The 27,850-nt window shown below is 38.9% G+C and overlaps 2 protein-coding genes across 4 annotated transcripts in view; one reads left to right on the top strand and one right to left on the bottom strand.

Annotated features, from left to right (window-relative positions):
* Positions 1 to 598, top strand: part of wu:fc38h03 (acetylcholinesterase collagenic tail peptide) — a 31,050-nt gene extending 30,452 nt beyond the window's left edge. For all 3 annotated transcript variants that reach the window (XM_063011861.1, XM_063011851.1, XM_063011844.1), the window contains exon 17: positions 121 to 598. In XM_063011861.1, the coding sequence (XP_062867931.1) occupies positions 121 to 190 (70 nt within the window). In that variant the 3' untranslated portion in view covers positions 191 to 598. The remainder of the gene's footprint in view (positions 1 to 120) is intronic.
* On the bottom strand, positions 584 to 26,930 carry wipf3 (WAS/WASL interacting protein family member 3). Its single transcript, XM_063011873.1, has 8 exons — positions 26,785 to 26,930; positions 21,029 to 21,107; positions 15,200 to 15,332; positions 12,316 to 12,477; positions 10,300 to 10,995; positions 6,247 to 6,387; positions 5,328 to 5,429; positions 584 to 3,409 (listed from the first exon to the last, which is right to left on the bottom strand). Exons 2-8 carry the CDS (start codon positions 21,089 to 21,091, stop codon positions 3,369 to 3,371), a joined length of 1,338 nt encoding a protein of 445 aa, XP_062867943.1. The 5' UTR covers positions 21,092 to 21,107; positions 26,785 to 26,930; the 3' UTR covers positions 584 to 3,368.
* Between the last annotated feature and the right edge of the window lie 920 nt (positions 26,931 to 27,850).

Genomic DNA, 27,850 nt, shown 5'->3' with positions numbered 1-27,850 from the left:
TCATTAGAATGAACCATTCTTTCACTAATGTTTGTAAAGGCAGATTGAATGTCTATATACTGTACATATATGTATATAAACATGACCTTTGCTCCATTTTCTCTCTGTATGTTTAAACAGGACATTTGGGCAGCTCAGGTGCACCACCTCCTGCACTATCGACTCGACTGGGTGCAAGCACGTCACCTAAAGTCCACTCACATACAGGAGCGTACATAAACTCATGCATGAATACAGGATGGCCCTGTCGAACATGTAGTACTTTAACATGTTTCACTGTGAAGCTCATTTAGATTAGTTGCCGATTTTTTGATATGTATTTATTTGTTGTATTTTTTTCTATGAACAAACTTAGAATATAATTTATTGGTACAAATATGCATGTAGTTATGTGTCTGAATGCAACAGAAATTATTGTAGTTTTTGGTAGTCACATGGAATTAAATAAATATGAGCATTCAATGAGGTCATTGAGGACTAAAACGGAGCTGCATGGAAACCAGGACAATGTGTACAAATGTACAGTATACAACAGCTAAAACATTAAACATTTGGTTCTGCAAGTGAAATAAATGAATAAACATGATGTTTGGATATATTTATTGTACATTAGTATTATTGCGATTGTGTATTTTTATACAGATGTGTTCCAGTTGGTGGCACTGTTTCCCAGAGTGTGTATTTACTATGTGCCTCAATGCCATATCTGTCCTAAAGTGGCACAGATGAAATCTGGCAAACCAGTTTGTAAGATAAGTATTACAGCTTTTAACTTATTAAAAGCAAAGCAGTGCGATTTAACCCAATTAGAATAATAGCTAACACATACAGCTGCCAGAAAGAAATTGTATACCTGTATTTCTGCAATAATTACCTATAAAATCTCAAAACTGGTCAGTTTATTTGTACACTTTGGTAGGACACAATGGTATTGACACATGTCAATCACTGCAGTTGTAGCTTTATTGATCTTTAATTCTATGTGACAGAAATCCACTTCACATATTTGGCTCTATGTTGATGTTTTTTATATTAAAGCAGTGCAGTCCACACATTTTCTGGTACCTCAGAGTTTCATGGTGGTGGACCTCTTTCTCTGTTGGTAATCATCCTGTCTCCTGCCTGGGGGGACGCAAGGCACTGAGGTGACAGTGCTACCCACCAAGCCACCGTGCTACTCTAAACCGAAGTCAGTTCGGTTTAATCTTCTCCTTGATGGTTTGATAAATGAATTGTTGTTTTCAATTTAATACAATTTGTTTTATTATTGACTAAACACTGTATATGTCCTAAAAATGCAAGGCAGACCAAACCATAATGTTCCCACCTCAATTTTTTATGAATATTTTTTAATCTAATATTGTCCAACTTGGATTGTGTCCTGGATGAAGATCAGACTGCATTTTATGAGTAATTAATGGAGAAATCCAAAGGGCTTACAAAGTTGTTTTTGCAACTGCACATACACAGACTTACTCAAAGGTTGCACTTAGTATGTCGCCAAGCCTTTTATTAGTTATACTGTATATGTTATGCTTTTACCTAAGACAATGTGGACCTGTGACAGTAGTTCTTAACCCTGAGGATGCATTCTTGCAAGATGTTCATTTGCCTGTTAAAAATGTTAATATGTGGGTGTATGTCAGTGTTTTAGGGCCACTGTTTAAAAGAAACTGTAGACTTTGCAACTAAAGTCATAATATTTTAACAATAAAAGTTAATAAAAGTAGACTACATTTGTAATATTTCACAAATAAAGTTCGTGAAAAAGCTGTAATATTTTATATTTTAAAGTTATTTAAGTAATAATATTTTGATTGTTAAGTTGTAATATTATAACATTATTGTTGCATTATTAACAGAAAAAGTGCAAAATTATGGCCCAAGTGCGTGCAAAATGAAGACGGCAACCTTTTCATGTTAAAATGAGAGACATTGAGAAATTAGTTTAATGATTAACGCTAGCATAACATAAGTGCAGCTTTATACTTGTCATTCTGCAACTTCATTCTCAAAATATTAAAATTTTACTCTAAAAAGACTATTATCGAAATATTATGACTTTCTACAAAGTCTACAAAACTTTTTAAAATTTTAAGTACAGTGGTACCTTGTAACTTAACGTCTCCTAAATCTTTGAAACTCAACACCCTTCGTCAAGAAATTTGTACCCTTAAGCTTTGTTCAGCGCTTGGCTTGCGGTGCGGTAAAACATCATGTGAACACGAGACAAATCTGCATTTGTGTGGAATAACCATCAAATCCACTCTGAAAGCTCCACATGTATCTGTGTTCAGCTGTGTTTTTCCTGTTTCACTTTTAAACTTGTGTTATAGCTCGGGGTTCTGAGAAACTGTAAGAATCAGCTTTTCCGAGAGCCTCTAAAACACTTATCAATAAAAAAAAAAATTTTACTTAATGTTTTAAAAGAACGACATAAAAACACTATCTTAACTTACATAAATTATTACTGCTTATAAGTTCTCTCCACTAATTAAAAAGCATAAGAAAACAACAAAGAAGTAAAGTGCAGGTTTTATTGTATTTTTGATTGATTTTTAACTGTTTAATTGTATTTCAGTGTTTTTATATTACATTTGTGTTATTTTTATTGTATAAATGTCAAAAACAACCTCATTATTTTACATTAGCTTAAATATGTGCAGTTTCACGGGACCATGGAATACATTAACAGGTTTCTCATACATCCTTATAGGAAAAAAAACCCTTAAAACTCAATGCCTTTTAAACTTAACGCCACTCCTAGAACCAATTAATGTTGAGTTTCAAGGTACCACTGTAGTGATTAAAATTATTTAAAAAATCATAAGCCCACCAACAAGAGAGTACAAGCCCCTGATCTCAGGATATTTTAGTAGAATATGGTAAGGTAAGGCACGACAACATACCGGATTCTTTCCATACTGTAGGAAATATTATCTCTTTTTGCTCATGTATTTCTCCTTCGTCCATTCACTTACACATGCTTATGCCTCTAGTGCTGCTATTAATGTTTGGATTAGCCTGCATGAGAAATATTTAGTTAGTTATAGTATTATAGTAAGTGTTGATTTTTATGCTGGTATCAAACTCACACAAACAAGAGGAAAAACATTTAAACTCCTCACAGACAGTGACCAGAGAACAGCCTTGAAGCCAGTTCCCAAAGACCCTGGTGCTGTGTGGCCCATCACCTGAGATTTGTACTGAACAATTTGAGGATGTGTGTTGTTCTAATATGGTTGCATTGTTCTTTGATCAGTAATATGTGGTTGGACATTAGTTCAACTCATTGACCACAAAGAGGATTCTAGTGAAATAAATGTGGTCAGATGAAGCTCAGCACCAAACACTGGATACTTCTTTTTTCATCTAGGATAGGTCCTCAGGCCTGGCGGTTGTAAAGACACTGCAAGGAGAAGAGAAAGCATAAACACATTATTAAGTTTAGGATTTACATATAGATATTAAGCAACAACTATGAGTAATTAATATTGGTACCTAGCAAACTGAATACTTGCTGACTTTTTTTTGCACTTTCCCCAGTTTTCCTCTAAATCTGGTCACGTTTAATTACCCAATTGCATTTCACTACCTCTACTGCTGCTGATCTTCACAACAGGTTTACTGCAGACAGCTGAACACTTTATTAGTTACACCTATCAGGTACGTGCATTCAATTATTGTTTTATCAGCTAAACCTACCATACAGATGTGTATACAATTACTGACTGTGGCCACCTGTTTCTCTGAACACCCCCTCTACCAGCTCTGCACACCTAGACTGGAGAATATTTGCCAGTTCTTCCTTGAACACAATGTCAGTGTGATGCCCATTGGCTGGTGATTAGAAAAGTGATAGGTTGTACCTGGGCAGGTTTATATAAGTTACTTTAAGGGACTAATCACTCCAGTGTAAAAGGGCAGATCGCTCCTTGCCACTGAAGCGCCAGGTGTAGCCCAGCACCTGCAAGAATTAAAAATGAACCCAAGTTGTAGAATGCTTAATAAAGGTAGAACAATACTGTGGCTAAAAAGTCACTAACGATTAAAGGGAACAGAAAAACCATCTGTAGCCTGCAACATAAATAGTGCAGAAATAAAAATTGGCTTCACAATATGGCAAGCTACTCAGAGCACCTGCAACAACCAAGCTCTCAGGAAAAAAGGGAACCCAAACAAACCAGGGATGGCAACAAATAATCTAGCAAAAGCTAATGCTCAGCATGGGTCCAAACATGGGGTCCACTCTCGTTCAGGGCGGGTTTTTTTTGTGTGCATTTTTCCCAATTTTCCTCCCAATCTAGTCGTGTCCACTTACCCAATTGCATTATGCTTCCTCTCTACTCATGTTGATCTCCACCCTAATTAAAGAAAGCTGAGACTGACACACGCCCCCTCTGACACATGTGCAGTAGCTGACTGCATCTTTTCATCTGCATGAAGCGAGTTCATATGCGGATCAGCTTTGTGTATGGAGAGCCACGTCCTGATCAACGCACTATCCCTCATCTCTGTGCATGCGCCATTAATCAGCCTGAGTTTCGAACCAATGAGTTTGAAATGTCAGTTCTGATGTGCTAGTGTGTTTTACTGCTGTGCCACCTAAGCACCATCCAGGGCGGTTCTGTTGTGACAGCTGAAAAGAACAGTGACACTGACTGGGTTCGCAGGAAAAGATAAAGAAAGCCAGCATCTGCGTAGGCAGAAAATTGGGCCGGAGCAAGTCTGGCATCACAGTTTCATAAGAAAAGCAGGCTGCCAACAAAGGAGTTGGCAAAACTGTGAGAAAAAAACATGATAAATAGAAACACTTTCACTTGGAATTAAAAGGCATTAAGAGTAGTTAAGAGAGTTAGGAGAAACTGACATATTAATTATCTGAGTCTCTGTGCCAACTCTGACATAAATGACAAGACAGGAGGACATGACTTTGTAATCATTCCTAGTTGCCAATCTCCACAGCAGGTGGGCCTGTTACATCCAAGGTATTTTTATATTTTCATTTTAAAAATGGTCTACATTTTTTTAAAACTTTGTTTAGGGTTATAATGTGTAAGAATAGCTGAAAAAGTAAGCTTTCATTTGTTAAATTGAAAAAAAAACATAGAATGATGATTTTCTATAAGCACTGTAACTTGTGCACTGATTATCCAAAAGACTTAGGTGTACTGGCAATATGTTCAGGCTCCTGGCTGTCAGGTCTGTTCAACAAATCAGGTGTAAGGTTGTGTCAAAAACAAGGTGTGTTAAGGGAAAAGAAATAAGAGCCACAACCTGTTTGTCCTCTTTATATACAGTATATACGCACAGAGAGACTGTTATACCTTGATTTTCTTTGCTCGGGTATATTCTTGGAAAAGGCCTGAACTCCTCAGGCGGTGGAAAATCCTCAACTGGGTGGAACTGAAACTTCGATTCAAAGTCATCTAAAAACAGAAGCAAAAACAATGACTACTGTTAAAACAAATCAGTCAGCAGTGAATAGACTTTCCCACAAACAGTATATGGCCAGAAGTATGTGGACATGTAACCCTGAGCTTGTATGGGCACGTCACAGTCTGTTCTGTGTGGTCAGGTTGGTGGTTCTGCTGAGATTTAAACATAGGAGATTGAACACTCTATTGGTGTGCTAGAGAGTTAGACTGGTACACCACCTGAGTGCAAGCAGTAGATGGATGGATGGATGGATGGATGGATGGATGGATAGATAGATAGATAGATAGATAGATAGATAGATAGATAGATAGATAGATAGATAGATAGATAGATAGATAGATAGATAGACAGACAGTCAGACAGACAGACAGACAGACAGACAGACAAATAGATAGATGATAGATAGATAGATAGATAGATGATAGATAGATAGATAGATAGATAGATAGATAGATAGATAGATAGATAGATAGATAGATAGATAGATAGATAGATGGGTAGCACTGTCGCCTCACAGCAGGAAGGTCCTGGGTTCGATTCTCAGGTGGAGCAGTCTGAGTTCTTTGTGTGGGAAGCATGCATTTTGTCACAGTGTCTGCATGGGTTTCCTCCGATAGCTCCGGTTTCCTCCCACAGTCCAAAGACGTGCAAGTGAGGTGAATTGGAGATACACTGACTGTGTTTGATATTAATCATGTGAACTGATGAATCTTGTGTAACGAGTAACTACCTGTTCTGTCATGAATGTGACCAAAGTAAAAACATGTAAAACATGATGTTAAAATCCTAATAAATAAATTCATTTACCGAAGATGTGCAGGTCTCCATTCCTCACTGTGTTGGGTGGAGCTGGAGGTAGAGGTGGGGGAGGTGGTGGGATTCTGCTGGACAGCTCAGTAGTAGAAGAACGAGCAGGAGGAGTAGGGGGAGGAGCCAAACGGCCAGCACCTGCCAATCAAACACAGGTGAACTTTGACTTGCATGATGACTGGTAAATCCATCAAAAGCTGTTTCAGCATTAGTGTTAAGTAAAAACCACTTCACTGACAGGTTGCTGCTACACCCATACTTATCTGATAGACATTATCCAGAAATAAATAACCTGAATGACAGACAACTCCAGTTTCTCCAGCTTGTGTTTAAAGTGGTAACAAGAGTACGCAAATGAGATGAATCACCTTTGCATTTTTTTTACATTTACATTTAAATTTTCGGCATTTAGCAGACGCTTTTATCCAAAGCGGCTTACAATTATGACTGAACACAATTTTGAGCAATTGAGGGTTGAGGGCCTTGCTCAGGGGCCCAACAGTGGCAACTTGGTGGTGGTGAGGCTCGAACCGGCAACCTTTTGATTACTAGTCCAGTACCTTAACCACTGAGCTATCACTTTACGTCATAATGCATTCAGAATTGATACAGAAACTGTAACACATACAAACACACAATGACGCTCACACAGATTTACTGTGTAGAATAAAGAATGAACTCTGCTACCCTTCAAAAACGAATTCTATGTTGAAGTATTCAGATAATGTAACAAAATTCACAGTGGGGGGAGGGGTGTTGTCTAACTTGTCAGTGTTCTCTCAGTGCCGGTCCCAAGCCGGAATAAAAATAGGACAGTTGCCTCAGGAACAGAATCCTCCATAAAACCAGTGCCAAGTCTGATACACCGATCAGCCATAACATTAAAACCACCTCCTTGTTTCTACACTCACTATCCATCTTATCAGCTCCACTTACCATATAGAAGCACTTTGTAGTTCTACAATTACTGACTATAGTCCATCTTTTTCTCCGCATGCTTTGTTAGCCCCCTTTGTAAGGACTCTCCCAGGACCACTACAGAGTAGATATTATTTGGGTGGTGCAGTGACACTGACATGGTGGTGGTGTGTTAGTGTGTGTTGTGCTGGTATGAGTGGATAAGACATAGAAGTGCTGCTGGAGTTTTTAAACACCTCACTGTCACTACTAGAATGAGAATAGTCCACCAACCAAAAATATCCAGCCAACAGCGCCCCGTGGGCAGTGTCCTGTGACCACTGATGAAGGTCTAGAAGATGACCAACTCAAACAGCAGCAATAGATGAGCAGCAATAGATGAGCGATCGTCTCTGACATCTACATCTACATCTACCAGGTAGGAGTGTCTAATAGAGTGGACACAGTATTTAAAAACTCCAGCAGCGCTGCTGTGTCTGATCCACTCGTACCAGCACAGCACACACTAACACACCACCACCATGTCACTGTCACTGCAGTGCTGAGAATGATCCACCACCTAAATAATACCTGCTCTGTGGTGGTCCTGTGGGGGTCCTGACCATTGAAGAACAGGGTGAACTCAGGCTAAAAAAAAGCATGCAGAGCAACAGATGGACTACAGTCAGTAATTGTATAACTACAAAGTGCTTCTATATGGTAAGTGGACGTGATTAAATGGACAATGAGTGTAGAAACAAGGAGGTGGTTTTAATGTTATGGCTGATCAGTGTGTGTATATAAACAAGTTAGTTTAGCTATGGTGATCCAGCCTGTGCACAAAGGTCTATTAATTCTAAACAGCACGTCATCTTTAATATGCTTTGCCAATCACCATTTGACAGAAAGCCCTTAAGGTAATTCCATGACAAAAACACTCCCTTAATAGAACATTCTGGGTCCTCTACTTATGGCATAGGGTTCTTTTAGAGAACTTTAAACCAAGCTGCTACTATGACATTAAACAGAAGAAAGAACTGAATAAATCTTTAATTTATCCAGTTCAGAATAAACATTAATATTTTTGCTAGATTTGCTCAATCCCTTGTTTTTTAGAAGCTAGCAGAATTTCAGCTAGGTGCTGGCTGAGGTAATTAAAATAATTAAACACATTAGTAAGTAATTAGAGTAATTACAAATAAACCACCTTAACTCACAGAAAAAAACAGATCCACTCAGAGCTGGGCTGACTTGTCTAACAGGCCATGTAAGTCACCACAGCCATGTTTTTTATTTATTCATGTTTTAATCCTGTGCAGTAAGTTTATTGTTAGTTATGTAACATTTTTCGAAGGTTTTTGAGGTAAACACTAATAACTAGTAGACTGAGTGCCACACAGCATTATGGATCCTGGAAGCAGGTCCGTCAAGACTGTGTGAGGTCCATAAAGACATGGTTTAACAAGTCTGGTGAGAGGAAATTCCAATTATCTTTACTGAACAGGCCTTTGGCAACTTTATATAAATAGCCATGGTTTTAAATATTCAAAAGAATATCCAGCAAGCTCATGGATGATCCTTGTTTTTTTGGCCATACAGTGTTTTTACTATTATTGTTACTTGTCGCACAAACAAGTTTATTGCATAAAGAAAAAAAATGTAATCTCCAAAAGTTTGTATTGATTTCATTTACAGTGGTATCATTTACAGTGGACGTGGACCTAAACTCAAAATCCCTGCATCGAGAAATGTGTACCCTTAAACTCAACGTTTACCTTAAACTCAACGTGTGTGACTGCCATTTTGTTTAGCACTTGTGCAAATATGAGATGAATCTGCATTTGTGTGGAATAACCATCAAATCCACTCTGAAAGCTCCACATGTATCTGTGTTTAGCTTGATTTTACCCGTTTCACTTTTAAAATTGTGTTACAGCTCACGGTGCAGAGAAATCAGCTTTTCCGAGAGAAAAAGCTTAGTGTGACTTACTGCATGAAAGGAACAACACAGGAACACTAAACTTCTCTTAATTATTACTGCTAATAAATTCTCTCCACTAATTAAATTCCTCGATCGTTTTAGCACAATAAGTCATGTTAAGTTTTGTGCACCGACACACTCCATAGGAAATGACGGCACAGCAGCGCAAACACGATTTTGCAGCTTCTCATGTGAACGCGCCTTTACTGAACGGAATACGGTATTCCAAGATCAAGCATCTCCACGATTAAGAAACATAAGGAAACAATAAAGATGTAAATCTAAAGTGCAGGTTTTTTTGTATTTATTGTTTTCAATTACATTTTAGTGTTTTTATATTATATTTGTGTTATTTAAGTGTCGAACACAACCCCATTATTTTACATTAGCCTAAAATATATGCAGTTAAACAGGACCATGGAACACATTAACATGTTTCCCATATATCCTTATAGGATAAAAGACCTTGAAACTCAACGCATTTAAAACTCGACGCCACTCCCAGAACCAATTAACGTCTAGTATCAAGGTACCACTGTATTTCATTTTCATTTTTTTACCACTGTTTTGTCCTGATTGCGGTGGGTCGAGTACCCCCCAAAATTTCCCAAACATTTGCCTAATTGCAGTCTGGTACATTCTGTAGGATGTCACTACTTTTATAAGCAGAGGCTTTTCCTTCTAAATGAACAACACGCTTTTCATTGAATCAAAAACAAGGCAGAAATAACAAGAAAATATAGTAAAATACAGTAAACACATAGATATTTTTCAATTGCAATTTGTTTGTGTGACAAGTACTTTTCATGCCAGTAAACAATGTTAATAATGCACAGCTCCATGGACCAAGGTTTAAACTTCGCCTCCTTCTTTAAAAAGCAGTAATGGAAAGTGGATGAATTTATTTACTTATTTTATTTAAATTACACATTTTTCTTTTTCTCCAAATCCAGTTGTATCCAATAGCCCAGTTGCATCTTTCCTCTACTGCTGCAGACCCCTACCCTGACCGAAGGACATTGTTTAAGAGTTTGGTTTTGGAGCACACTATACCAAATCAACCCAAACAACACTGTCTTTCGGTACCAGAAAATTATTTAAAGTATACCACTGGGTTTCACACAAATATACTTAAATAAAGATTCTTTCGCTGTTCATGTGTGGGGTTGTACCTGCACTCCTGGGCACCGCTGGGGGTCTCCGGCAAGGTGCTGTGCAAGGATAGGAAGGTGGAAGCTGGGGCACAGCAGGTCTGTACGCAGGCACTTTAGGCGGAGGTGGTGGTGGAGGTGGCAGAGACGAGGGAAGGCTGGGTGGAAAATAAGCAGGTAAAGGAGGAGGAGGCAGAGGAGGACTATCTCTGATGTTACAAAACCTAGTATCTGCTAGGATGGGTGAGGGAGGTGGGAGAAAGAAGAACCCAGACGACCTCTCAGGAAGTGCTGAAGACAGGGTCGAGGGGGGTGGGGGTGGTGGTGGAGGTGATGTAGGTGCAGGAATAGAGTTAGACTGCACTGGTAACCATGTGGGTTTGGTGATGTGAGGGGGAGGTGGTGGAGGAAGACAGGTAGGGAGAGGAGGTGGCTTGTTACTGGCTCGCTCTGGATGCAGATGCAACGGCGGTGGTAGAGGAGGTGGTGTTAAAGTGGGAGGAGAGGTTAGGAGCTTAGAATTTGGCGGTGTGAGCTGGCTGGGTGAGGGTGGGGCGGTATATGAAGAGACCGGTCGGGTTTTATTCAGAGAGGAGGTCCTTTCCAAGGTTCTGTGAGAAGCAGAGAGATTTGGAGTGCTAGCCCTGAAATTCTCTTCCTGAGATGGCAAATTCCACACAGGCTGCTTCAGGCTGGCGGTAGAGCCGGACCGCGTCACTGAAAAAAAATAGAGTAGTCAAAATCTTTACTCAAGTAAAAGTACATTTATTCATTATTTAGGACTTAAATACAATTAGACACCCAATGAGCAAGAAAGTAGGAATGTTTATACCCAGAACAGAATCAGATTTACTCTTCAGAACAAGATTAAGGTCTAGATTAGGAATACTGCCACAATGTGGACACTTAACCATGTGCAGGGGCTTTTTGAAACAGTAATGGTCATTCACCAAGCTGTTTCCTTAAAGTTGGATATACACCGATCAGGCATAACATTATGACCACCTTCCTAATATTGTGTTGGTCCCCCTTTTGCTGCCAAAACAGCCCTGACCCGTCAAGGCTTGGACTTCACTAGACCCCTGAAGGTGAGATGTTAGCAGCAGATCCTTTAACTCCTGTAAGTTGTGAGGTGGGGCCTCCATGGATCAGACTTGTTTGTCCAGCACATCTCACAGATGCTCGATTGGATTGAGATCTGGGAAATTTGGAGGCCAAGTCAACACCTCAAACTCATTGTTGTGTTCCTCAAACCATTCCTGAACCATTCCATTATCCTGCCGAAAGAGGCCACAGCCATCAGGGAATACTGTTTCAGTGAAAGGGTGTACATGGTCTGCAACAATGCTTAGGTAGGTGGTACGTGTCAAAGTAACATTCACATGGATGGCAGGACCCAAGGTTTCCCAGCAGAACATTGCCCAAAGCATCACACTGCCTCCGCCAGCTTGCCTTCTTCTCATAGTGCATCCTGGTGCCATGTGTTCCCCAGGTAAGTGACGCACACGCACCCGGTCATCCATGTGATGTAAAACAAAACATGATTCATCAGACCAGGCCCCTTCTTTCATTGCTCCGGGGTCCAGTTCCGATGCTCACGTGCCCATTGTTGGTGCTTTTGGCGGTGGACAGGGGTCAGCATGGGCACCCTGACCAGTCTGCTGCTATGCAGCCCCATACACAACAAACTGAGATGCACCATGTATTCTGACACCTTTCTATCAGAACCAGCATTCACTTCTTAGGCAATTCGAGCTACAGTAGCTCGTCTGTTGAATCGGACCACACGGGCCAGCCTTCGCTCCCCACGTGCATCAATGAGCCCTGGCCGTCACTGTTATTCACTTCACATGTCAGTGGTCATAATGTTATGCCTGGTGTATATAGTCCTTTATATAACATTTTTTTTTGTTTTTTTTTACATTTGTTAGCAATTTTTGTGGCTGAAAAACATAAATTCGAAACTTGGGGTGTCCCAATATTTTTGTCTATACAGTGTAGCAATAAGTAGATGAATTTCGTAACTAGCTGGTGTACCTGGTCGGCTGGGTAAGGTTTTCTCTCTCTGTCCAACTGGCTTAAGGACTGGAAATCCTCCAGCAAAAAGTCCACTCAGACTGGGTCTCAGTGCAGGTTGGACACCAGAACCTCCACTTGCTTTAGCATTGTCACTGCCGTCAGCAGGATTCACTCTGGGCTCTACATATAGATGGATATATACATACAACAAATCAGTGGTTTAGAAGAGTCAGGTCTAGGTTACCAATGTGATCTAGCACCGATGTGATCTGCCCTACCATGTTCACACAATGGGTAGCTAACGATTAAGTGTAGAAGATTTTGTTGCTTGTAAGCTAAAAGGCTGTGTCTCAAAGTGCACTTTAATGCTGTACTATTTAGTACATTGTGTGATATTTGGCACAATTTAAAAAAGTATCTATAGAATTTTAAAGTATCTATCTATCTATCTATCTATCTATCTATCTATCTATCTATCTATCAAAACAAATGTACTCTCTTTGTGTTTCGTAGTAGTGCTTTAAGTTTAGGATATTTAAAATGCAATATTAATCCCCTAATGCACTTCCTAAAACTACATTTAGGGCCAAAAGATAGAGATTACTATTATAATGCTTTTGCTAATAGAATGTTTTACATTATACATTATAAACCCTGTTTTCATAAAATGCAATACAATAAGAATATGTGATTTGTTAATTCTCTTGAACCTTTACTTTTACTGTAGTGGCAGCAGTCTAAGGGCTACTCCATGTTAGGACTTGTGTCCCTATGCTTAGCCAAAGCCCTGCAATGTATTAGCGCCCTGTCCAGGGTATTCATACCAGAAAGAAGTGGTTAATGAAACTAAAATGAAATGAAAGGAGGATCCATCCGAGGTTTAGAATTTGACAGTAAAAATTGGTCAGAACTCAAAGATGCTGAAGAATAAATTAGGATTATAGAGAGACATATGCTGCCATCAAGATGGCGACTTTTAATGTTAAGTATCCTCATTTTACCATGACATGCTGTTGTAGGCATGCATACAATGTGGCTTCATAGAGTGTGTGTGCTTGACCGGCCTGCCTGCAGATCTAGTTGAAAATGTACAGCACATCATGAAGAGGATAATCAGGCATGGCCAACCATGGACTCTTGTATCAAAGTCTTGTATCAAGCAAGAATGGGCATTCCAAATTAATATACTCAGTTCCCAAAAAAATTAAACAGTGTAATTAATAGGATAGGTGATTATAGTGTTTATATGTAAAAAACATAACAATTTTAGTAGAATTTTTAAAAAATACATACATTTCTAAATTCTTAGTATTTAATATGTATTTGACATGTCAGCAATGGCTTTAAATGTATTACCCTAAATGAAGGTTCTGAGGAGTAGATTAAATCCACATGCTCAAAGATGTCTGACCATGTGCTTAAAAAGACCTTTTGACAGAGGAATTGACATGACCAATTGAACTGAACTGAGCTCACTTACTTTTCAGTAGTGCAGAATACCAAGAAGTTCTTTAATATATGCATTTTTAACTCTTTACTTTTGTTTAGTTTTATTTTCATCAATCGCATTGTCATGTATGTGGTGGTGGCAGAAACATTGGACACAAGGCAGGAACACCCTTTGGCCATTCCCCACTCCAGACAAAGCCAATCATGTTTGTGTAGACCTTTGGTCGGCCAATAGCACTGCAAACCAAGATCTCAGTGGCATTGCAATAGTGTAACAGGCCACTGCATTTTATATATGGCATTTAAGAGAAGGCAACCTAGAGTGTAAAAAACACAACAAAAATGAATAAACCTAGTTGTTAAACAAGACAGCATTACCAAGCAGTTTCTGAGTAGCCTGTGACATGCATTAACATTGGCAATACAGATGTATGCGTCCCTTACAAACTGAGAATGAAGTTTAAGTGTCTTAATTTTTGCGACTCATACAGTATGACCCTGTTTTTGCTAGCTGAGGAGCCTCATTATTTCATTGTTATGCTTTGTCTCAATACTACCCTCTGTGGCTGCTCTACACACTACCATTTTCTTAAAATAAACACAACACACAAAAGAGTATGAGAAGCATTGGTAGACTTTGGTATTAAATTTAGCTCTGTCACAGATTAGCATGCCCTTACTGGCTATTTGGACCTACTTTGTGTTGTGCATCATGGACTGACTGACTTACTGGCTTACACATTTTCATGGGAGCGTAGTTGGCAGCTGACACAGAATCCTTAAGTCTGACACAGGAATGTTTAAGTACAAACAAAAACTCACAGGCTAACACTGGTTACAAGGAAACATCAACTGTATCAACTCTTTGTGTTGCAGATATGATTTGGAATAAATGTAACTACCATTTCTACCCATCAAACCACACTTAATCACCCATAATGACTAAATTAACTACAAATGTATTTAGACCCTTTGTTCATTACTTTGTAGAAGCCCCTTTGCCTACTCTGCCATAAAAGCCTGATTTAGGGAGAGTTGTCCGTCCCATCAGTTCTCCATCTCTGTACGTGAGTTTTGTAGCTTCTATTTGAATTGACCATTGGGTTCTTACCTCCTTGACCAAGGCCCTTTTCCAGGAAAGGTTCAAGATTGTGCCAAGCTTTTTTCCATTTTAAAATTATTAAGAGCCATGTGGTCCTGGAAAGCAAGCCTAAGGATTGTTTCATCTTTCAATTTTATTGAGATCCACATACAAAACTCATTTGATTTTGACTATCCACTCCTAACAGATTTAGGCTGATTTTGTTGAATCTAGATAATCACAGATTTATTAGCTGCACTAATAATATTTTTATCATTATTAGTAAATTAATTAGTAAATTAATATTAGTATTAATTCTTGAACTGAATTTAACTGGCAGATTAAATATTAATGAATGTGGTGTGAACTCACTGTCGATCACTGGTGCACTGCGGTCATTGACCTGTGTAACATTTTTCAGTCGGGTTCCCCTCTGAATGTCTGCCAGAAGTGCATTGCGGCCTCCCCCTTTAGAGTGCGCTATTTTAGGAGGCTCTGCCTGGGACTGGATGAGAAAGATGAATCAATAGAGAGAGAGAGAGAGAGAGAGAGAGAGAGAGAGAGAGAGAGAGAGAGAGAGAGAGAGAGAGAGAGAGAGAGAGAGAGAGAGAGAGAGAGAGAGAGAGAGAGAGAGAGAGAGAGAGAGAGAGAGAGAGAGAGAGAGAGAGAGAGAGAGAGAGAGAGAGAGAGAGAGAGAGAGAGAGAGAGAGAGAGAGAGAGAGAGAGAGAGAGAGAGAGTGGTGTATTAAAGCAATCTTTCATAAATACACTATAGGCCAAAAGTATGTAAACACCTGACTATGAGCTAGTTGCATAATACACTTTAAAACAATAATAATTAGTATTGAGTGACAGGCAGTGTTAATTTTGACAGCAAATTTTGATTTAGTTTTAGTCAGTCTTTTGACTAAAATGTAATTTAGTTTTAGTCATAATTTAGTCATCTGAATTGTTTTAGTTTTAGTCTAGTTTTAGTCGACTAATTATCATAAGAATATAGTCGACTAAATCTACAGTCAATTCAGTCGACTAAAATACATATTTGTTTGTTTATTAGGATTTTAACGTCATGTTTTTACACATTGGTTACATTCATGACAGGAACGGTAGTTATTCATTACACAAGGTTATATCGAACACAGTCATGGACAAATTTAGTATCTTCAATTCACCTCACTTGCACGTCTTTGGACTGTGGGAGGAAACTCACGCAGACACGGGGAGAACATGCAAACCCCACACAGAAAGGACCCGGACCGCCCCACCTGGGGTTCGAACCCAGGACCTTCTAGCTGTGAGGCGACAGTGTTACCCACTTAGCCACCGTGCCGCCCTAAAATACATATAAAGAGTGTAAAATGTAAATGCTTTTTCATCAGTTCCCTTAAATTATTCATTATATACACTTACACAAAATGAAACATTTTTAACCAGTTATGGAATATTATTAATGTTTGAATGTGCAATACACACAAAAACAGATTTAACTTATTTCAAACAACATCTTTATTTACATGACCTTGCTTATTGAGCATAACAATAACAAAATATTAATGACCAGTAGGCCTGCTCTGCCTGAAAAATATATGCATTGTTTATAACAAATTGCATATTACATTCTTTATAAAACTGGGTACCATAAAAGCAGCAGTGCCATTATGTTGCCATTATACTGCCAGCGGTGCCAGATGTTTCAGATTTGTTGTGTTTTTACTCGTCGCCCCACATGGTTTACACATCGTCTTGTTTTTCACAACGTCAAATGAGAAATGTGTCCATATATCGGCTCTCCTCTTTCTCCCTGTTGACATTGTGGAGTTAATCTAGTTCCATGAGTAAAGACAGTTTACAGGCTTGTCTGGTCTTCCCGGGTTTAGATCAAACTTGTGCGAGTGTGCTCTTACCGCGGTACAGAGCTAGCTCTATCTACGGCTCTGCCGCGGTACTGCAAAAGATTAGTACTGATTGGATAGCTACCCGGCTTGTCCCGCCCCTCCACATACGCTAAAGTAGTTATGATTGGATCTCTTTCTAACTTGTCCCTACCTTCCACAAAACTAAATCAGTTCTGATTGGATGTCGTCCCTGCCAAAAATTTTCGTCTCGTTTTTATTCGTTGACGAAAGTGTCGATTCATTTCGTCATAGTTTTTATCTTTTTTTGTAGTTTTTATTTAGTCATCGTCTCGTTTTCGTCATGAAAAAAAGGTTCATTGACGAAAACTATGACGAAAATCATTCGTCAACGAAATTAACACTGGTGACAGGATAATGACAATAACAGCCTCCACTTTTCAGGGAAAGCTTTTCACCAAATTATGGAGCTTACCTGTGTGCATTTGTAAGGTCAAGCAGCAATAGGCATGAAGGCCTATTTAATAAGGTTGAGGTCAGGCCTTGGTGCTGGCCACTGGATTTAATCCGCACCAAACTTGGCAAAGCATGTCTATATGGATTTTGCAATGAATTTACATTGTACTTTTAATTAAACACCTGTAAGCAGTGGGTGCGGGAGACACCTAAACTCTATAATTAGAAAAGGGTGCCCACATACAGTGGATATACAGTATAAAGTCTATATATAACTTTATATAACTTTATATGGGGTTAATCAGGGTCGACTATTACTGGCGGTCAACTATAACTATTTAACATTAGTCTGAATGCTTCTGTGAAGCGACCTTGAGTATGAGAAAGGCGCTATATACAGGGGTTGGACAATGAAACTGAAACACCTGTCATTTTAGTGTGAGAGGTTTCATGGCTAAATTGGACCAGTCTGGTGGCCAATCTTCATTAATTGCACATTGCACCAGTAAGAGCAGAGTGTGAAGGTTCAATTAGCAGGGTAAGAGCACAGTTTTGCTCAAAATATTGCAATGCACACAACATTATGGGTGACATACCAGAGTTCAAAAGAGGACAAATTGTTGGTGCACGTCTTGCTGGCGCATCTGTGACCAAGACAGCAAGTCTTTGTGATGTATCAAGAGCCACGGTATCCAGGGTAATGTCAGCATACCACCAAGAAGGACAAACCACATCCAACAGGATTAACTGTGGACGCAAGAGGAAGCTGTCTGAAAGGGATGTTCGGGTGCTAACCCGGATTGTATCCAAAAAACATAAAACCACGGCTGCCCAAATCACGGCAGAATTAAATGTGCACCTCAACTCTCCTGTTTCCACCAGAACTGTCCGTCGGGAGCTCCACAGGGTCAATATACACGGCCGGGCTGCTATAGCCAAACCTTTGGTCACTCGTGCCAATGCCAAACGTCGGTTTCAATGGTGCAAGGAGCGCAAATCTTGGGCTGTGGACAATGTGAAACATGTATTGTTCTCTGATGAGTCCACCTTTACTGTTTTCCCCACATCCGGGAGAGTTACGGTGTGGAGAAGCCCCAAAGAAGCGTACCACCCAGACTGTTGCATGCCCAGAGTGAAGCATGGGGGTGGATCAGTGATGGTTTGGGCTGCCATATCATGGCATTCCCTTGGCCCAATACTTGTGCTAGATGGGCGCGTCACTGCCAAGGACTACCGAACCATTCTGGAGGACCATGTGCATCCAATGGTTCAAACATTGTATCCTGAAGGCGGTGCCGTGTATCAGGATGACAATGCACCAATACACACAGCAAGACTGGTGAAAGATTGGTTTGATGAACATGAAAGGGAAGTTGAACATCTCCCAGGCCATCTGCACAGTCACCAGATCTAAATATTATTGAGCCACTTTGGGGTGTTTTGGAGAAGCGAGTCAGGAAACGTTTTCCTCCACCAGCATTACGTAGTGACCTGGCCACTATCCTGCAAGAAGAATGGCTTAAAATCCCTCTGACCACTGTGCAGGACTTGTATATGTCATTTCCAAGCCGAATTGACGCTGTATTGGCCGCAAAATGAGGCCCTACACCATACTAATAAATTATTGTGGTCTAAAACCAGGTGTTTCAGTTTCATTGTCCAACCCCTGTAAGTCTAACTTATTGTTATTATTATTATGAACACCCAATTGTAAGAGGGTGTGCACACTTATGTAATCACATTATTTTATTTTATGTAACCACATAGTTTTATTTAAAATTACAAATACCTGGCATTTTAACAGGTGTGTGTAGACTTTTTAAATCCACTGTGCATGTGTATATAAAAGATAGAAATGCTGAAAACACGTACATTGTGCTAAAGACTGTAGTATATACAAAACAGTAGATGTGGCAGAGCAACAAAACATAACTTGACCATAAAACTTGTACAGTCAGCTCTAAAAATGTGACACTACTGAGTTTCATCTGTGCCTATGTGTGTGTTTACGTGTGAGCATGTAATTTTAGCTCTAATTAATAATGCAAACTGGGCAGATGGTTCACATGGTGAATGTGCTAATAAGGACACTTATACATAACCAGTGTTAGGCAGGAGCTACAAGTAATGAAGCTACATTTCATAGCAACATGTTGGTAGCATCACTACTTTAACAAACAAAGGAAAACCCCATTTTTTGAAAAGTTATGACATTTTGCAACTGAGAATGTGTGATTTGTCAGTTCTCCTAAACATTATTTAACTGACAAAATGTTGACATGATTGCACAATGTAATCACATTCATGCTGTAAATCTTCTTCTAACACATCCCAGAGGTGCTCTTTTAAGTACAGATCTGGTGACTAAAGAGGCCAATGTAATACAGTGAACTCATTGTAATGTTCACAGAAGCAGTTTGACATAAAGTTACATGATGCATTATCATGCTGAAAGTAGTGATTATAAGACAGCAAAATGTGGTCCAGTAACAATACTTACATAGGTCACGTTAATTAAAAATGCTTGATTGGTATTAGAACGCCCAATGTGTGCCAGGAAAACATTCCCACATCATTACCCAAGCACCACCAGCCTGAACTGGTGCCACAATGCAGATTGTATATTTATGTTTTTGTTTTACATTCTGACTGGTGATCAGGGATGTTGGGTTGCTGTCGTTCTGCCTCTCCTGTCCGATCACTCTGGTTTGGGTAGGGGAGGTGGGCGCTGATGTCCTGTGAAAGCCTTCATGACCTTGTTACCTGCTTGCTCTCCCTTTTAGTTATGCTGTAATAATTAGGGCTGCCGGAGTCTAAAACTCTCTGTAAAACTGTTTTACTCAACTAGCATTGTACATTATTAACTACATTCTCTATTGTTTTACTCCAAAGGCATTCTGATGGAAACCTGTTTACCCGCCGAGGTTAAGGATTAAAGTCGAGACTGCAGTGCCAACGATGCTGCTCCTGCCGGATGTGACAGGTCTGGAGTAATTGCACCAAGAATGACAAGAACTCACTACAGAGTTTATTAAAGATTAGACCGAATAATAACTCTATTATTATTATTTATTTATTTCTTTATTTATTGCCAATTATAACTTTTAGTTCATTTAATTGTGTGTTTGTATGATTTGTGTAAATCCTATTTATTTAAAGTATCCTCCAGACCACCCAAGAAGGATGGGCCCTGCTGAGTCTGGTTCCTCTCAAGGTTTCTTCCTGTAATTTTCAGGGAGTTTTTCCTTGCCACAGTCGCCCTCGACTTGCTCAACAGGGGTTTTTGTATCTGTTGGTCCTGGATTTTGTAAAGTTGCTTTGAGACAATGTCTATTGTAAAAAGCGCTATATAAAGAAAGTTGACTTGACTTGACTTGACTGACACTCAGACCATAGCCTTCCTATCAACATGACGTTAAAATCCAAATAAACAAACAAACAAACAGTCTTCCTATCAGCTTGATAAAGTCTGACCATTTTCCTCTGTCCTTTTTTATTAACAATGCATTTCAGCCTAATAAAAAAGGAACTTAATTGGCCGAGATTCCAACCCTTAGAGGTGCTAACCACTGGTCGGGTGCCTACACAGACATGTCTGATGGCCGAACAGCCTAGCCATAACAAAGTGCACATTCTCAGTGCCAGGATTCCTGGTGTAAAAACTGTGGTAAATCAGATACTGGACTCAGTGGACTACAGTGATCCACTGTGACAACCCCTAAATATGGAAGCAGTTGAAAGAAAAAAAAATTCAACCAATTTAATTTAATTTAATTTAGTAATTTCAGTACTTTGAGCCAATAGCATTTAACAAAAATAATAAGGAGCTAACATTTAATATAACCAGGAATATAAAAAGATGTACATTTATATGCTTGTGTGTGCATGTTACCTGTAGGGGAGCTGGTGGGGGTGGGGGTGGTGGTGCTGGGGGAGGAGGAGGAGGGACAGGCATGGATGCCCTTGAAAATCTGCAAGAATTGACACACTACATTATTTTTTACAAACCACAACACCCAAACTATATGTTATCTGTATAAAATTTTCTCCTAATAAGCTGAAACTAACAGAAATGTACTGTATCCATTATTATTTTTTTCCACATTGAATAGAACACAAACTGTAAAAATACTTGTACCCTTTCCTTACATTTCCTTACATTCCTTACAATGTTTTTCAATTGAATTTTACAGACTACAGGTCACATTAAAGGTGGAAAAAGTTCTGATATAATTCATCTTGGTCTAATTTTTTGACATCACAAAACCTGGCTTGTGTCCAATTCTCATAAAATTCATGTTTTATGCCTAAACATACACTATATTGCCAAAGTATTCACTCACCCATCCAGATCATTGAATTCAGGTGTTCCAATCACCTCCATGGCCATATGTGTATAAAACCAAACACCTAGGCATGCAGACTGCTTCTACAAACATTAGTGAAAGAATGGGTTGCTCTCAGGAGCTCAGTGAATTCCAGCGTGGTACCGTGATAGGATGCCACCTGTGCAACAAGTCCAGTCGTGAAATTTCCTTGCTACTAAATATTCCACAGTCGACTGTAAGTGGTATTATAACAAAGTGGAAGCGATTGGGAACGACAGCAACTCGGCCACAAAGTGGTCGGCCACGTAAAATGATAGGGCGTGGTCAGCGGATGCTGAGGCACATAGTGCTCAGAGGTCGCCAACTTTCTGCAGAGTCAATCGCTACAGACCTCCAAACTTCATTTGGCCTTCAGATTAGCTCAAGAACAGTGTGTAGAGAGCTTCATGGAATGGGTTTCCATGGTCGAGCAGCTGCATTCAAGCCTTACATCACCAAGCCCAATGGAAAGCGTCGGATGTAGTGGTGTAAAGCACGCCGCCACTGGACTCTAGAGCAGTGGAGACGTGTTCTCTGGAGTGACGAATCACACTTCTCCATCTGGCAATCCAATGGACGAGTCTGGGTTTGGTGGTTGCCAGGAGAACGGTACTTGTCTGACTGCATTGTGCCGAGTGTAAAGTTTGGTGTGGGGTTGTTTTTCAGGAGTTGGGCTTGGCCCCTTAGTTCCAGTGAAAGGAACTCTTAATGCTTTAGCATACCAATTTCATGCTCCCAACTTTGTGGGAACAGTTTAGGGATGGCCCCTCCTTGTTCCAACATGACTGCGCACCAGTGCACAAAGCAAGGTTCATAAAGACATGGATGAGTGAGTTTGGTGTGGAAGAACTTGACTGGCCTGCACAGAGTCCTGACCTTAACCCGATAGAACACCTTTGGGATGTATTAGAGCGGAGACTGCGACTTCTCGTCCAACCTCAGTGTCTGACCTCACAAATGAACTTCTGGAAGAATGGTCAAAAATTCCCATAAACACACTCCTAAACCTTGTGGAAAGCCTTCCCAGAAGAGTTGAAGCTGTTATAGCTGCAAAGGGTGGGCCGACATCATATTAAACCCTATGGATTAAGAATGGGACGTTACTCAAGTTCATATGTGTGTGAAGGCAGACGAGCGAATACTTTTGGCAATATAGTGTACATTTATATTAAAGTTGTAATTAAATGTCTGAAACATTCAGTATTTTACTCATGATTGTTTTTGTCCTTTTGTTGCTAAATAAAATAAATATTTCTATTTTTGTTTTGTTTTTTATTACTCTAATTAAGCAAAAATACATTTTGTCTCATTGTGTGTCTTATATGCACTATTGTTCAGTGTCACATGTTTACCACTCAAGATACATTGGGAAAACTGTGCACATGTTTAGAATTCCTGCATATCGGAATACACACTTGACCTATTTACTTTTATTTTTCTCCTCTGTGATTCTCTGTTATATATATTGTTGTTTGTCATTTTAGGTTTTTTTCTTTATGCTGATACACATCTTTAACTTCAGCCAGACCATTCTGAGGTTTATTGTTTCTTCAGGCCACCCCATTCTTCCTCCTACAGACAGAATGTGTGCCTAGCAAAAATCCAGCATTTAACAGCAATAATTTAGTTTCATTTCCAAGGTAAATATGATCCACTTCTACCACAATGGCAAACAGAAAGCTACCAGTGAGATCAGGAAAGAAACTGCCCTTTTACATGATAGCTCTCTTCATTCACTTTGTAACCTTAGTCTTTAGTGACACTGATAAGGACTGATCTGAGTCCAGCGTTAACGAGGAACTTCTTCGAAAAAGCCAGTGAGAACAGGAATTAACAATGGAGTCGTTGTGGAGCTGTTTGGGAAGTGAAACTGATTAAACTCCAGCAAGCCCACTCTCACAAAGGAGGAAAACACCCATGCTAGGAGTAAATACATACTTTAGTTATGTGCTAGTAATGCCATTAGCAGACCGTTGTTTATCTAGATTCGTCATGAAAATATTAAACTTACTAAATGTGCTACAGTTATAATGGATGGTGATATTAAAAGAATGCTGTACAACAAAGAAGTACAGACAATGTTCTGTTTGTTATTAAAACCTGGCTGAGAAATGATTTTCAGTTTGATCACACAACCTGATTAAAAGGTGAACTGCACATAATTAAATACAGGATATCCTGTGGTTGTTTCTGCATTCTTGGAATCTTGCTGGAACATTGGCTGAACCGGAACTTTGAATGTATTATTTAAGAACACACAAAGAAGTTGCACGAGGAAAACAGGCTGCTTATTGAAAACAACGAAGCGACTCCCCTGAGACTCATTAGAAGCAGACCCATGGAGATACTGATGCACAGGGTTCTGCTGAAGGATCCTTGTGGAAAATTACACGTGTTTGTTCATAACACACAAAAAATATACAGTGGTACAAAAATAACTCCAATAGTGACGTGTTTCATTAACAAGCACAGAACATCAGGGTAACCAAAAATACACAATGTGGCCAAAAGTATATGGTCACCTCTCTTAAATACTAGGTTCCAATGTTAATGCCATAACCATTGCTATTTACTGTTATTGCTAAAATAAAAATGTATTCATTTCTCTAATCTAGTAATTTTCTAGTCCTGGTTGCAATTTTTCTGCTGCTGGCACCACCAACATGTGAAGTCATCAGCCACTTCTTTCCACCTGCATGTGGTGGATCCTTATACTGCATATGGAGAATTATGCTATGTTTTATGTGAATCATTCCACCACTAGTGCAGGCACCTTGACCAGACAACATAAGTCGCATTTGTGCAACAAAGAAAAAAGTTAACCCTCCCTCCTTCAGACATGGCCAGTTGTGTCATTTGTCTCTAACTCCAATAAACACCTTTGGAATAAATTAGGATGTCAGTTGGTGTACCGTGTTGTACTCCAGGGTACTCCAATGTTTCAGGCCAAAACGCTCAGAACAAACCCTTACAGCAAAAGAAGTGATATGCAGTAGGCCATGCAAAAAACCCATAATTAAAGCTGATTCTTAAGCTAAGCTACAAGCATTGGAACTGAAACGTTACCATAGTACAAGGTTTGATTGAGGCACATTAATTCCACGTGTCATTTTACTGCTGTAGCACTGTAGTCTGCATTTTTTTCAAAATTTAGAAATAACATCCTATCTATTTTGTTTGGAAAATCTATTATATGCACCTCTAAAGCAGACAAGTACTGGTGTTTATTATTGATAGTGTCACTTACTGGTGGTTTTGCTTCTTTTGTTTACTTCAGTATATATTGTAGTACTTTAAATAACTATGTTTTTTTTTTTAGATATTTTAACATTATTTGTAATAATAAGACTAATTAAAATTTCAACCAAGTTGTAACAGTGACCTGAGGACCTGAGGACTAACAATGTGTTTAGTACCAGTCACTCAGTAGTTGTAAAAAGGACAGTAGGTAGCCTAGTGGTTAAGGTACTGGACTAGTAATTAAAAGGTTGCCGGTTCAAGCCTTGCCACCACCAGGTTGCCACTGTTGGGTCCCTGAGCAATTAACCTTCAATTGCTCATTGTTCAGTCATAATTGTAAGTCGCTTTGGATAAAAGCGTCTGCTAAATGCTAAAAATGTAAATGTAAAATTAATGTAGGCCCATTTAAAGAAAGTAATGGTAAATATTTTATTGCACGTTTTGCACATTTTATTGCATGTGTTTTATTGCCCTTTTTAAAATTAGAGCAGTGTATTTAATGCAAGAGTATTATATGTCTTATAAACAGGTCCAGATGCCTAAAACAGGTCCAGGTTTAAGAGCTGCTTTTCCAAAACTAAAGATAACAAAAAGGAAGGTAGGTCAAATAAGCCAAACTGGGTAACATATTTGTGTGAACCTCTTTGTAAACACTATGCAAATTCCAGCCACTGCACCTTTGAAACAGACTAATATTGGTGGTTTGTGGTTGTTTTAAAAAGGAACAGTCATGTTAGGCTATTTTAATAGCTTTAGATTTAAAAACTGTACCAATGATTTCATTGTGACTAACACATAAGTGAAGAAATCAACGGGTGATTCTTCAATTGGGGGAACTTTTACGTCCCTAGGTTATAAATTTGTGTTAAAAATAATTTATTACAAAGCAAATATTTTAGGTATTAAAAAGATCATTCATTACATCACTAAAAAAATTACATACCAAAATAATTATGATTTCCATTTTTTATGATGATTTAAACATCAATATTTTGCTACTTTGGCCTTGTCCCCAACCCAGACTTTAAAACTTCTCTGCTCTAATAAAATGCTAAAAAGTGATCAATTCATTATAAAAATCACAATATGAGTTTTATAATAACTTAAAAAGAAACAATATGTAATTTTTTTTTTCATATTTGTACAACCTATGCATATTTTTGAGCAATATATTACTGTCCCCAGCATTATCGTCATTACCGCAACAGTGTATGGTTTCTGTAGGGAATCATTTGAAGGTAACACTTGTTTATGTTGTAACCATGGAAACAAAGACTAGCAAGGAAGCACATGCCAGCCATGAGAGAAGATTAACATTTTAATGTCTGGAAATGTGAGTAATTTAATCGTGTATTCCTCCTGATCATAGAGTATATTTATTCAGCGTCATTACCATTTACATCAATATGGCAGTACTTTACCAAAAAAAAAGAAAAGAAATGTACACATTATTTATATGTATTTAAAGTGCATCTAGTACTAGCTGTTGACTAGCTTTAGCAAATCCATGGCCTAGCTAGTTTTTTTCTTAAAAAAAGTAAAAATTGTCATTACCAACACATGATGACATTTTGCTATGCCACTTCGCAGATAAATATGAAATATTAAAATTCAATTGTGGCCATCATTAAGTCTTTGCTCTAAAGCATGTAAGCATTATCTTGACATAATTAAAACTAAATTATTACTAATTTAATTTTTCAAAAGTTAAGATGGTAAAAAGAGCCCGCAATTGAAGAATCACCCCAACTCTCAATAATGAGACAGCACAGACTAGAAGGTGACTGATATATTATTAAAAACAATGACATAACTGGTCCAGTTTCTTCTTCCCATACATGTTTTGAGAAAATATTTTTTAATTTATTTGAAATTCTGTATTTTGCTTTATTTGTATTCTGTAGTAAAATATCCAACATGACTATCCCTATTTGTATTGCTTTTGACAGCCTCACTTGTATATTATATATTTATTACCAACACTGTAGTAATACATTAATAATGTGTCATGTAAAAGTTTATAAAATATAAGTGTATTTACCTTAGTTTAAAGCTGTTTAGGCCTTATTTATTTATCTGTCAGTCTGAGAGAGATAGAGAGAAAGAGAGAGCACCACTAACCCGTCAGATCCTGTTTCTCTCTTTCAGCTCAGCTCAGGTTATAATTAGACAAACGAGGAATACACAGCCATCTTTTCAAAACTTTTGCATTTCCCTTTTACAGCACGAATTAATCCTCATATTCCTAAAGTTGCAAAAAAAACTGTCTAAACTCAAAGTGCATAAAAATAACCACAGAGCACAGTGTAAATACATGTCATGGGCTGACCTTCAGTCAGAGAGACTGCCCACAGCTCTCCTCATAGTGTTTCACTACTGCACGCTATAACGGACTCACCCGCTGTACTCTGGTTGCCCTGCTGGTGTGTCGTTCTCCAGCGAGTTAACTCCTTGAATCGAATCTTTAGTCTGAACGTTGGGAACCGACTCAGAGTCGAGAGTCGGTTCTCATGTATAATTGCTGTAGATGCAATTCACTGGGCGAAATGTGGGAAACACCCTGGACAGGTCGCCACCCCTTCACAGAGCACACACACAAACACACAGAATGCACCCAATATACTGATGTGAAAAATATAAATAAATATTCCATTTACTTGCTTGCTTGATGTTATAATCCGGCGGTGTTACCATCAGTTGTTGGTGGGACATTTACTACTGTAACACCGTACCACCAGCACTACACTGAACATCATGGTAAGAAATAACAGTTGTTTACTGATAATATTTCCTTCACGTTTACTCTGGTGCGTTCAGAGAACAGAGAGAGGGAAAGAGTATGATGATACTGACAGGGCAGTGGCATGGAGGTAAGTGAGAGAAAAAGCAAATATTAAAGAGGAGAGACCTGGGGAAGAGGTAAGAAGACAGCAGTTAAAGGAAAAAAGAGGAAGGGAAGAGAGGAAGAGATTGGGCTGAAGAAGAGAAGATAGGTCAAGAGAAAAGCAGAACAAAGCAGATGTCCCTGTGTTATGAGAGCCCCTACCAGGGGGCCCTAGAGAAGAGCAGGGCATACCATTAGAGGGCCCTTGATCACGAGGGCCCCT

The sequence above is a fragment of the Trichomycterus rosablanca genome, chromosome 2 (assembly GCF_030014385.1).
Source record: "Trichomycterus rosablanca isolate fTriRos1 chromosome 2, fTriRos1.hap1, whole genome shotgun sequence".
In the NCBI taxonomy this organism is placed as follows: domain Eukaryota; kingdom Metazoa; phylum Chordata; class Actinopteri; order Siluriformes; family Trichomycteridae; genus Trichomycterus; species Trichomycterus rosablanca.
The sequence above is the reverse complement of the archived record's forward strand: the minus strand, read 5'-3'. Positions and strand labels throughout refer to the sequence as shown.

Excerpts from the sequence above, each read along its gene's own strand:
- wipf3 (XM_063011873.1), bottom strand. The coding sequence starts at position 21,091 with ATGCCTGTCCCTCCTCCTCCTCCCCCAGCACCACCACCCCCACCCCCA. Across the intron at positions 6,388-10,299 it reads AGCGGTGCCCAGGAGTGCAG|GTGCTGGCCGTTTGGCTCCT; the intron begins GTACAACCCCAC and ends TTTGATTGGCAG. Across the intron at positions 5,430-6,246 it reads TGGAGACCTGCACATCTTCG|ATGACTTTGAATCGAAGTTT; the intron begins GTAAATGAATTT and ends TTCTGTTTTTAG.